Source organism: Canis aureus, chromosome 1 (genome assembly GCF_053574225.1).
Source record: "Canis aureus isolate CA01 chromosome 1, VMU_Caureus_v.1.0, whole genome shotgun sequence".
NCBI classification, from domain to species: domain Eukaryota; kingdom Metazoa; phylum Chordata; class Mammalia; order Carnivora; family Canidae; genus Canis; species Canis aureus.
In genome coordinates, this window is record NC_135611.1 from 68,381,200 (window position 1) to 68,394,758 (window position 13,559).

Below are 13,559 nucleotides of genomic sequence, written 5' to 3' on the forward strand. Positions count from 1 at the left end.
GTGTAAGAAAGTGGTCCAGTTTCATTCTTTTGCATGTGACTCTCCAGTTTTCCCAACACCATTTGTTGAAGAGACTGTCTTTCTTCCATCAGATATTCTTTCCTGCTTTGTCAAAGATGGGTAGACCATAGAGTTGCTGTTCCATTGATCTATGTGTCTGTTTTTGTGTCAATAACATACTATCTTGATGATCAAAGCTTGGTAAGAGAGCTTGAAGTCCAGAGTTGTGATGCTTCCAGCTTTGCATCTCTTTTTCAAGACTGCTTTAACTATTTGAGGTCTTTTGTGTTCCATACAAATTTAAAGATTGTTCCAGTTCTGTGAAAAATCCTGGTAATATTTTGATTGGGATTGCATTAAATGTATGAGTTGCTTTAGGCAGTATAAACATCTTAACACTATTTGCTCTTCCAATCCATGAACATGGAATGTTTTCCCATTCTTTGTGTCCTCTTCAATTTCTTTCCTAAGTGTTCTATAATTTTCAGAGCACAGATCTTTTACATCTTTGGTTAGATTTATTCCTACTTCTCTTGATTGTTGGTACAATTGTAAATGGGATTGATTCCTTGATTTCTCTTTCTGCCATTTCATTATTGGTGTTCAGAAATCCAACAGATCTCAGTGTGTTATTTCTGTATCTTGCAACTGCTTTTATTTTAAAATGATGCTAATTTATGGTGAATTTAATCCTATATTCTTCATTCTAAGAAAAAATGACTTCTAAATTATTTGGAAAAAAATAATAAATTATTTGGGATCTTAAAAATAGAAGTATAATGTATATGAGACATGATAAAGAAATTAAAAGTACATTTTAATAGGGACATGAGGGGACAGATGGCAGCTACACTTGTGGTGAACATAGTATATACTTGTTGAACTATTATGGTGTCCACCTGAAACTAATGTAACATTGTGTGCCAACCATTCTCATTTCAAAAAATTAATAGAAGCTAATTAATTTTAAAAAGATATTAAAAGTATTCATAAAAATTCTAGTGTCAAGTGAAATAGATATTTACAGAAAATATTTTTTAGCCTTTTCTCACACCCCGGTATTGTGTATGCTTCAGCTATTCCCCAGGGAAAAATCACAGCTGCTGCTAAGACCAATTCTTCAGTGGCCACCAAACTCATATCAAGTTAGCAGGCACCAAAGGCCAAATTGCTGGGAGAAAAATCCAGCATTTTTTATTTAGTAAAGCAGTAAAACTAAGTCAAACCTTGAGTCAGATGAACAGGAAAATAGCATAAGCTGATGGAGTAACTATTTATAATGTATTGATAAGTTGTGCTCACATCAAAGCATCCAGAGACACGAGATGTCTAAAACCATCTATGAATATTCTAAATTCCTATGTCACCTCCCCCTCACGTTTTTATTTTATTCTGGTATCAATGTAATTATATGTATCATTAAAAATATAGAGTATAGAGTGAGATATTAATTATATTCTATTTGTGAAAAGGCCCTTTAATTTTCAGACGGATTTATTATATATCTCAGAATAGCATCAAACGACTTCATAACACAGAAATGACAAAAGATTGCTTAAACGAAATGTAGGAAATAGTATATAAGTCATAAAACAAAGTGATTTTTAAAAAGCATCCTTTATTCCTAATACACTCGACACAGTGTACTTTTTAAATGGATATATTTGACGTCTAATGACACAGTGGCCCTAAGGTGTACATCGTGGTACTCCTGGTATCCGTATATACTGCAAGATGGTCACCATCATTGCAATATTTAGTCTATTACACAATATAGTACAATACTGTCTGTATTCTTCATACTGGGAATTAGAGCACTATCGCTTATTTACTGCCCGTTATTTACTACTTGCAAGTGTATACTCTTAAATAATAGCAATTTTATCCCCCCGCCCCCACCATCCATCCCCTGTGACACCACCATTTTACTATCTGTATTTTATAACATTGTTTTTTTTAGATTCCACATGCAGGTGATGCCATGCAGTAATTGGCTTTCTTTGACTTATTTCACTTAGGATAACGTGGTCAAGGTCCATCCACGTTGTTGCAAATGGCAGGGTATTGTCGTTTGTCATAGCTGAATATTTCATTGTGTATATATATACCGTATCTTTTTCTTTAATCTATTCATCTTTGATGGACATTAAGTTACTTCCAGACCTTGGCTATTGGAAATAGGGCTGCAGTAGACATACATACTGATTTCATTTCTTTTAAGTATGTACCCAGTAGCAGAATTACTAGATTGTATATGGTAGTTCTATTTTTAATTTTTTGAGGAACTTCCACCTTGTTTTGAACCAATTTACATTCCCACCAACAGGATATAAGAGCACCCTTTACACCACATTCTTGGCGACATCTGTTGTCTCTTGTCTTCTTGAAAATAAGATTCTAATAGGTGTAAGGTGATGTCTTATTGTGGCGTTAATTTGCATCTCTTCGATGATTAGTGATGTTATATATCTTTTCACGTGCCTGTTGGCCATTTTGATGTCCCCTTTGGAAAAATGTCTAATTAGTTCTGTCTTACTTTTCCAATCTGAAAGATGCATGTGGTCATGTATGTGTATATATAATACTCATAATATTTACACATTATATTAGATCTGTACTTATTGTATTTACATAGTATATAATATTTTCATTATATACTATTTATAATTCACTCTCGAAATTGGAATAATAATGATCACAGTTATATTTTAACAACATATGCTGCACCAGGCACTGTGATAGAGCTTTACAGGAATCCCCTCTACAGCTTGGAGAGTCCTTGTAGGAATCGAATGATAATGACGCACAACAGGACACCTTAGCAGATCCAAAAGCATTCAAATCTAAAACTCAGTTGCCAAAAAAAAAATAAAATAAAAATATAAAAATAAAAAAATAATAAAAAATAAAACTCAGTTGCCTGTGTCCCCGTTTGGGGGATATTTTTATTATTTAACAGCCTACTCACACTACTGGCAGTGTTTTGCCAATCACGGATCCCTCTTCCTTTGCAGCATGCGGCTGTCATGTCAACAGCTCCCTCTCTGAGCGCTGCCACGCTAGGACGGGCCAGTGCGAGTGCAAGCCGAACGTGCAGGGGCGGCGGTGTGACGAGTGTAAGGTAAGCAGCAGGAGCTGGACAAGGGCTCCTCTCTCCTGGAAAATGCTCATTAGCTTGCAGTGACACACGTATTAAGTGTAAAGAGAGGAGCCCAGGATTCTCCAAATCTACACGTACAATCCCTGTGATCGTCGGAATATTTTTCCAACATAGAAGGAAGTGTGCCGTCCGCTAGCACTTGCCCGTCAGCCTGTGACCCCTGGCAGGAATACTCACTGAAAATCAGATGTTTTTGAAACAAATGGTATATAAATTGAATCCCAGTCTATCGTGAGTAAAATACTCTTTGCTTTTATGTTGGCAGCATGAATGCCCTACACCGTTGGTCTTGGGCAAGCGCTTTGCTCTAGTTCTATCATTTAAGAGTCAGTTCCATGAGCACGCTACTTCTCCAGAGTTGTCAGCAGAGAAGCTAATCAACATATATTTTTTAAACATTTTATTTATTTATTCATGAGAGACACAGAGAGAGAGAGAGAGGCAGAGACACAGGCAGAGGGAGAGGCAGGCTCCATGCCGGGAGCCCGATGTGGGACTCGATCCTGGGACTTCTGGATCACGCCCTGGGCCGAAGGCAGATGCTCAACCGTTGAGCCACCCAGGCATCCCTCAACATATTTTTTTAGATAACATCACTTTTCTAAAATGAAACAAAAAATCAAAATATATTGCTGTCTGTTCCTGAGTGTTGGCCTGCCTTCGGTGTGCCAAGCGCCTTGGATCCCTCCATGGGAGTGATGGGTCCGCATTACCTCTTCTTTATAAATATGTATTTATTCTTGGTGGTAAAGACTGTTGAATAGAACCAGCAGTTCTCAGATGACAAACTGGCCTTTTTGTAGTAAGCTCAAAGGTATCATCCACGTCCGTCTGTTGAATAATATCATCTGCTCTTTCATCCCTTTGTTTTGTCTTATTTTTCTGTTGGCTTTTAAAGCCCCATATGTGGTGGGACCCAGAGAAGCAATTCTGTGTGTTGTGCGGCTGCAGCCCCGTTGGCTCCGTGACACCGCAGTGTGATGCGGCGGGACGATGTGCGTGTCACTCTGGCTTCGTAGGGAGACAGTGTCGCCTCGGCAGGCAGGTGCAGCGGCCGGAGGAGCAGCCGCAGAGAGCGCAGCGGGTGCTGGGGCCTCCTCCGAGGTGGGCCAGCAGCAGCTCGGGCGGCTGCCCCCGGGGAGCCCATCGCGCCCCCGCTCCGGTAATCCCAGAGGTACTGCATGGCTCGTGCCTCCGCATGCCGTGTGCCACTCGGGCCGCGGACCTTCCCGATGGCGTTTTTACCAAATAACGGTTGCTCAGCGTGCAGACTGCAAATGTCAAAGCTGCACAACTCCTGCTTGAAGCCCTGCCTTTTGAAAAGAGCTTTCCGTGTATTGTTAAGCATGTGTTCAAGTTCAGAGGTTCATGAAAGTTTCCATTAACCATGGATATGGAGAAACTAAAGTTTATTTGTACAAACCTATGATTTTAGCAGTGGAAGGAATTTCAGGCATCATTTGGAGCAAATCCCCTTCCATGAATGAACAAGTGAAGAAGGGAAATCTAGCAGAGAGAGAGCAGCTTTCCCAAGTTTCCCAGCTTTCCCAAGTGAGACCGTATGTGTGAGAGTGCAGGGCACCGACTCTGAAGCCAGGCCGGCTGGGGTGGAAGCCTGACTCTGCGCTTGGCTTGCTGGTGATCTTAGGCAAGTCACTTGACCTTTCTGTGCCTCAGTTTCCTCCCTCTGTAGAAAAGTGATGGTAATAACTATCTCCCAGGAGTGTCTTGAGGAATAAATGAGTTCATCTTTGTAAAGGGCTTTAGGACGGTGCTTGGCACGCAGCAGGCACAGTATGTAAGTGCTCACCATCTACTTTTTGAATCTTTTACTACGAATGTTTTCCCGAGTCTCAGAGTTAAATTTTTGTACATCAACTTTATTAAAATTTTGTTACTGGAATTCGTTACTATGTATTTTGGTGCAACTTAACTCTTTAAAACTATATTATTTAATTATTTGAAATGGATGGTAGATTTCTTCTTACATATTTTTTAAATAACAAACTTTGAAATTTTCTTAATAACTATGATTTGGAAGTTCATTTAATCCTACGTAGATATATCTGTTAAAGATATATAGGTATGCCAAATGAAGAAAAAATTAGGGGATAAAGATGAATTAAAGTATTTCCTCTGCAATTCAGATTTCTAAGTTAGGAAAATTTAGGAGATAAATGCAAAATGCTTTGCATAAGGAATGCAAACACATCTATGATTCAGGTTTTTTAAAAACTATGTTAATGTCGTATGTTCTAGTCTTTTTTCTATGTATATATGTTTCTATTTGTGTGCTTGAGTGGTGTGTGTGTCATCATAGGTATATAATCAGAGTCAAAGTGTATATATAATTTTGTATCCTACTTTTTGAAATTTTACATAATGCTATATCCTAAGCTTGTTCCTATCATTAAAATTGCTTCAAAACAGGATTTTAATGATTGCCTAGTATTTCATAGCATGAATGTATCATAATGTAACTTACGCAACTTCCTCTCTAACATTCGGAAGTCCCTCTCATAAGTAATGCGATATTGAGCATGCTCATACTTTAACCATTTTCCTAACTTCTGATTATTTCTCTAGGTCAGGTATCTAGAATTTTGTAGGTAATTGCTTTTTATGAATAAAAATCTTACATGCTTAATCTTCCCTTACATAATGAAATTTAATTTCAAAATCATGTGGTAAGTCATTTGTTAGAACTGATACTTTCTTATTTATTTATTTATTCTTTAATATATATTTCAGTACCAGTGCAGTGCTGTATTAGTTGTATTAGGCATACAATATAGTGATTTCACCTTCTTTAATCATATGATGACATCTGAATTTGGACTGGAAATAAAAATAAAGCCAACAATAAATACAGAGATTAAATGACAAACTCAGTACACCCATTTTATATTTAAAAACCAAAATTGTTAGCTATAGTCATTTTAAGAGCCTAATTTTCAGTGCAATTTTGTTTTCTAGAACTGGTTTTCATACTGTTAACAATAATTTCAAAAATATATAATGACAGTTATTTGTTTCTCTTTGGGTGGCTCCCATTAAATAGCAAGAGTCTTTGTTACCAGGAAGTAACTATTGAGTGTAATATTAAAAAATGGGAATTATTTTTTACAAAGAAGTAATTACCAAGACTAATTTTTCAGATTAAAATATTGTAATAGTGTGACCCACTTCATATTTTAAAATACGACCTTGATGAACTTTAAGTAGGATATGCACTTTTCATTTTTCTAGTAGAGGTAATTTTTTTTTTAGTAGAGGTAATTTTTAATCCATCCACACTCCCTAATGTAGTCACTCTAGGTCAGATAGCATGTATTTCAAGCCAAAGCTAGTCATGAAAACCAATCATAGAAAGTTTCTATGCATAGATAAGAGACATACTTAGGAATTACCCATCAGAGAGTAAAAGGTTCTTTTCATCTACCTAATCCGGCGCTTTGATGTGAATTCTCTCAAATCAATTTCACTTGTTAAAATGAAACCCAAGAAAGTAGATGTTTGTAAACCAATTATTTTGTCAGCATTGGCATAAACCTGTAAGTTATATTTGTAACATGAGCCCTAGAATGATGACTAGGTGTATCTACAGAGAGATGACAAAAATTAGATCAAATATTAGAGAAAAAACATTTATTTTATAGCTGTAGGTTTCTGCTCAATAATATTGAAAACACTTTTAACAAGTAGAAGGCGTTAATAAGATCTAAAAGCAATCAATTCAGATTATTAGGAAGGAAGCAAGTAAATTTTTTAAATTAAAATGTAAGAAACACCCCATAGCTTAGATCCACATTGTTGTTAAAATCTTGGAAGGTATAGGGAAAGACTGGTGAAAATATAAAGCAGACATAAAGGATAGTGACCTAATTCTACTGTTAACTTTGATAAAATTTTAAAGCTACAGTACTCTTTTTTCTGGGGCCATTAGATCCCATTACATTAGGAAAGGGGCCATTAGATCCCATTACAACCTCATTGTCATAACATCCGTGAAGAACTTTGATCATCCATAGGTTCCTCTCTCCTGCCTCACCTTTTGGTGGTGGTGCGTCTTATTTCGTAATGAATTCATTGATTTAAATTTAATTTCTCTCGTCCTTCTTTATGCCAGCCTGAAACCTTCGGCCTACAATCAGGAAGAGGGTGTGTTCCCTGCAATTGCAATTCCTTTGGGTCTAAATCTTTCGACTGTGAAGAGAGTGGTCAGTGTTGGTGCCAGCCTGGAGTGACAGGAAAGAAATGTGACCGCTGTGCCCATGGCTATTTCAACTTCCAAGAAGGAGGCTGCACAGGTCTGTAAATAAGACTCAGCCCTACACATTCATTCTCTGGTTTGGGCATTTTGGCAACTGTAGCAGTTCATTCTTCAACATCCCTAGAGATTAAAGCAAAGGCACCTTCACAACAATTATAGGATCCAAAATATTTAACTGAATAAATAATGTACATTTATTTTAAATAAACTAGCAAATGAAATATACTGTAGTGTGAAACATTGCTCAATAAATAACTATTTGCAAGTACTCAATAAAAATAAATAAATAAATAAATAAATAAATAAATAAATAAATAAATAAACAAACATCAGCAGGTCTCAATTCTGCTGTTTCCCTTCCTGGCTGTAACCATGAGTCGCTCACTCAACGGCTACTGTAGCCTGGAAGTCAAACGTTCAATTTTTCTTTTGCCAGTGTTCTCATAGTTTAAACTTCACTCTCAAGCTAATATAGTTCAACTTAGAAAAGTGAAGGGGGAAATCATCTCAAGCAGCCTCCAAGCTGAGCGTTGAACCTGAGACCATGACCCCAGCCAAAGCCAAGAGTTGGGTGCCCAACCAACTGAGCCACCCGGGCGCCCCTAAAATATACAGTCCTTTGAACCCAACCCTTACATGTTCATTTAGTGTGAATTATGAAATGCTACTGTGCATTCAAATATCTTTACTACTAGAAATTATTAGTAAGACATTATTTTAAATTATGAAATGGTGATGACATTAGAAATGCAAACTTAGTAGCATTCAGATCCAGAGACACAGGACAGAAAACAGCCCCAAACAAGCAGGATAACATGATGGTTGAGAGTAGATTTCCACCAAATAGCTGGGACGGGTTTCATGGCTCCACCGGTGACTAGTTATGTGACCTTGCCTAAGTGCTTGGGTCTTGCTGTCTCTCTACAAAGTTCATCTATTAAATCAAGAAAATGATTATTTCTATCTCACTGGGTTTTTGTAAGAATTAGTTGAGTTAATAGCTATAAAATATTTAGAATAATGCCTGGCATGTAGGCACCAGGTCAGTGTTTATCATTGTTATTATTATCAGTGTTTATTAGTATTCTGAATTGTGGTAAACATCGTGTTTGGGCGGGGAAAAGCCAGCTGATTATTCAAGTCTTCTCCGTACTCAGTTTTATGATTCCGTTTGAAGAACCGCTTAGAGAATTTCTATTTGCAAGGTAACTTCTCGAATCGCTATTCCAACTGTCCCAAGGCATTTTTTAGCACATAAATTTGAACATAAGGTGAACTGGTTTTCTTCTTAAGAAATGGTACATACAAAACAAACCCTTTGACTTAAAACTATCAATAACAATAATAATAACAAAAATAACAGCTAAGATTTCTTTGGTGTTTATGTCAAGTATTATATGGAACATTTTTCACAGCTCGTATGGGATGCTGTGAGCAGTGATAATTGTGACTCCTTAAAAATTGAACTTAGTCAAATAGTCTAAATGTAAAAAGTCAAATAGTTTAAATGTATTTCATTTAAAGATTTAATCATCATATGACCAATTTAAAGGCTTTTTATAATATTAATCTTCTGTCTGAATCTGAGTATTTGGTGGTATTTCTCCCTTTGCTTTCACTTCAGTTTGAAACTTACTAGCTGAGTCAACTATAGCTAATAAGTAGTGTTCATTGTTCAGTCATCACTTAGATGACTTTGACGCTCCCCTGAAATCACTTTTATTCAAATCTGATTTATGCAGTATTTGAGAATTTGCACTTTTTACATATTTAGCTAAGAAAATGAAAAATCTATTGAAAAAAATAAGGCAGATGGTAAATAAAATTCAAAAATCAACACGCTCACACAGAGTTACAAAATTCAGCTGTTTTTATTTTTTGTGAAACTGGAAATATCCTGATGTATGCCAATTATAACTATTATACTCAATATACTGAATTTAAGAAGCCTGTTGAGCTTATAGTTTTTTATTGCAAAACAGAGTCATCAATAAGAAGGAAATATTAATCTATACAGCATAGAATAAGTAAGTAAAACTTAAAAAAAACATAGAATCAAAATTTTAAACTTTATAGCATTTAAGTACACTGAGCATCAAATCTGATGTGCCACTTCTTTCTTTAAAATTAGTTGAAAACCTAAAAATATTTTACCTTTTGAAATTATTAAAAGAAATACAATATAATTTTACAATATAATTTTGTTGATCAACCCCTCTATGAAATACACTTCACTGTGATGTAAAAGACGAACTAGGTAAGTTTTCACTTATAACAATAATATGGAAAATGAAACAACACAAATCCAAATACAAACTCCATACTTTCTATAACATTTTTACTGTTTTACTCTTTTTTTCCCTTTCACCTGTGAAGCTTGTGACTGTTCTCATCTGGGAAACAATTGTGACCCAAAGACTGGTCAGTGCATTTGCCCTCCCAATACCGTTGGAGAGAAATGTTCTAAATGTTCACCTAATACCTGGGGTCACAGCATCATCACTGGTTGTAAGGTGAGTTAATTGCTCTATTTTATCTGATCATGTTTTAAGAAATTTGTTTTTATCTTGTTAAAGTTTTATAGTCGGGCATTTCAAAAGCTAATATTATTAAACAATAGAGAACTATCAGTATAGAGCGATTGCAGATATTGATCAGTATCTTAACATTTTACTTTTGGGGAAATAGGATGAAGCAAGCACCATATTTATGTATCTTCGTTCACGAGACCTACCAAAAAAAAAAAAAAAAAAAAGAGGAAAATTATAATAAAATCAGAAACAGCAACAACTTCATACCTAAGCAGAGTGAGATACTAACTGCAAAGTACAAGGAAATGAAGGACTCGTTAAAGGAATTTGCCAAAAATCTATAGTAATTGCCCCCAAATTATGACTAGGCTTCACTTTTCAAGAAGCAGTTGAGAGGATTCTGTGGAGTCATATTAACAACCTCTAGCTTAAAAAACTCCACATTTCTTTTCCATGGGAATTCCACAGAAAGTGGCATGACCAGATTCCATAGTGTCACGTTATGTGCCTGACAGCGACTGCAGGTACATAAGTGAGAGATGACAGACGCTGGGGCCTGGTCAGTGTGCCTCCCCAGAGATACGGGGAGTAGGCTGTGTGACTGCTGCTGTGGCTTGGTGACCTTATCGATTTGGAGGCTAAGAAACAGGAGTCTTAAGACAGGTCCTGGATTTGCTTTTCAGATTAGAAGAGAGTATTATTTATAGCTACAAGGATTTTTTCCTTAAAAAAAATTATTTATTTATTTATTTATTTATTTATTTATTTATTTATTTATTTGACACAGAGAGGCAGAGACACGGGCAGAGGGCAAAGCAGGCTCCCTGCGGGGAACCCGATGTGGGACTCGATCCCGGGACCCCAAGGTCATGCCCTGAGCCAAAGGCAGACGCTCAGCTGCTGAGCCAGCCATGGCTACAGGGATTATAGGAGATTCGAGGTCAGGTAGGAAAGGTGATAAGTTCAGAATTTTTGTCAGTGTTTTGCGAGGTATTAATTAAATAAAATGGAATTCACTCTCTTGAAGGGGTGAGCTTTGACCAGTGATTACAGTTATATGCTCCCTTGTAGTCTACTTCCCCTCACCCCTCAACCAGCATCAGGAATTTACTGTTTCTCCTTCTATCACTGTAGTTACGTTGTCTCTCCAAATTCATGTAAATCAAGCCCTCATCCATGTTGTTTGGGTTTTGTTTGCTTGTTTGGTGGCAATAGTTTTGGTCTGGCTTCCTTTACTTAATATAATGCTTTTTGATTCATCCATACTGTTGCATATAGCAGTAGTTTGTTATTTTTAATTATTTACTAATTTGTATTGGATGATATGCTATGACTTGCTTATTACCATTTAATGGGCATTTGGGTCATTTCCAGTGTGGGGCTATTATGAACTATTTTGCCATGAATACCAATGTATAAGTCAAAAGCATTGGTGTAGAAGTATGATTTCACCTATCATCCATCACAAGACTACTCCATATCCTTCTCAACACTTAGGATTGCTTTTTTTTTTAAGGTTATTTATTTATTCATGAGAGACACAGAGAGAGACAGAGACACAGACAGAGGGATAACCAGGCTCCCTGTGGGAAGCCCAATGCGGGACTTGATCCCAGGATGCCGGGGTCACGCCCTGAGCCGAGGGCAGATGCTCAACCACTGAGCCCCCTATGTGTCCCCCAACACTTAGGATTCTGACTCTTGAATTTTAAGCAGTCAGTTGATGTTTATGTATATCTTTCTGTTGCTTTAATGTCCACTAATATTGGGAATAATTTTATTTACCATTTATATATCTTCTTGGGTGAAGTTCTGTACAAATCTTTTCTATTTTAGGTTGTTAGTTTCTTCAGTAATGTGTCGTAAAAGTTCTTTATATATTCTAGATGCAAGTCCTTTAACATATATATGGTCAGTAACTATTTTTTCTCCCACTATACAGCTTGCATTTTATTTCCTCTGTAGTAGCTTCATCTAATTTTTATAAAGACCAGTTTTTTGTTATCCTTTTCTTTCATGGCTCATGCTTTTTCTTTTCTAAGAAATGTACAGTTGCTTACATCAAGATCTAAAGACCCCTCTCCTGTGTTTTCTTCAAGAAGTTTTATAATTTTGGCTTTTACATTTAGGTCCACATCCCATTTTCAATATTAATTTTTTCTGTGTAGTCTGAGGTAATGGTCAAAGCTCAGTTTTTAATGGATATCTAATTTTTCCAGCATCATTTTTGAAAAGATTATTCTTCTTCCCCATTGAATTACTTTGGTCAAAGTAGAATAATTACATGTGCCGCTCTTGCATTTCTGAACTCTATTCTGTTTTGTCGATCGGTGTCTGTCCTTGTGCTAACACAGTACTGTCTTCATCACTGTAGCTTTTTAGTAATGTGTGAAATCAGGTGGTGTAGATTCTCCAACTCCTTTTCATTTCCAATACCTTTTGGGTACATTAGATCTTTTGCATTCCCACTTTTAAAGTTTGTCAGTTTCTTTACCAAAAGCTTTCTAGGATTTGATTGGCATTACATTGAGTCTACAGGTCATTTTGGGAAAAATCAAGACTATTGCACCTTTCAATATACGAATATGACCTAATTTCTAATTTAGCTGTCTATACTTTTTTTCTCATCAATGTTTTATAGTTTTTGGTGTGCAAGTCTTGTACATGTTCTGTTAGATTTATCACTGTATTTCATATTTTTTATGCAGATGTTATTATTTGTTTCATCTCAATTCCGAATTGTTGCCAGAATAGAAAAAAACAATTATTTTTATTTAACTTTTTATACTGCAACCTTGCTAAGCTTATTCTAATTACCTTTTGGTAGATTGATTAGGATTTTTTATGTAGACAGTCATACCATCTGCAAATTGAGTTTACTTCTTCCCTTCCAACCCATGTAACTTTTATTTCATTTTCTTGACCTATTACAGTAAAATGTTGACTTGCAGGGCTGGGAGCAAATACCCCTGCCTTATTCCTTATGTTAACTAGAAGGCATTCAGTCTTTTACAGTTCAGAATGTTGTTAGCTGTGTTTTCTTTATAGATGCTATTTAAAAGTTTGAGGATGTTTCTCATGTTCCTAGTGTATTAAGAACTTTTATCAAGAATATATGTTCAGGGGATCCCTGGGTGGCGCAGCGGTTTAGCGCCTGCCTTTGGCCCAGGGTGCGATCCTGGAGATCCGGGATCGAGTCCCACGTCGGGCTCCCAGTGCATGGAGCCTGCTTCTCCCTCTGCCTATGTCTCTGCCTCTCTCTCTCTCTCTCTGTGACTATCATAAAAAAAAAAAAAAAAAGAATATATGTTCAGTTTTGTCAAATGCATTTTCTACATCTTTTGAGATGGCCATAGGATTTTTCATTTTCAGCTATTAATATCATAAATCATATTAATTGATTTTCAAATATTGATCCAACTTTACAATCCTCAGATAAATCCTGCTTGATCATGAGGGATTATCTACTTTAAATTATTTTACATTTTTTCACTAGCATTTTGTTAATGATCTCTGGGTCTCTGTTCATAAGGAATATTGGGTCTTTGTTTTTTGTAGTTTTATTGTTTAGTTTCATTATTGGGGTACTGCTAGT

The 13,559-nt window shown here is 36.2% G+C and overlaps 1 protein-coding gene across 1 annotated transcript in view; it reads left to right on the forward strand.

Moving 5' to 3' along the window:
• LAMA2 (laminin subunit alpha 2) overlaps positions 1-13,559 on the forward strand; it is a 597,066-nt gene that overhangs the window by 368,004 nt on the left and 215,503 nt on the right. The window contains 3 exon segments of the mRNA XM_077902686.1: positions 3,015-3,121; positions 7,290-7,470; positions 9,810-9,946. Coding sequence (XP_077758812.1) covers positions 3,015-3,121; positions 7,290-7,470; positions 9,810-9,946 — 425 coding nt within the window.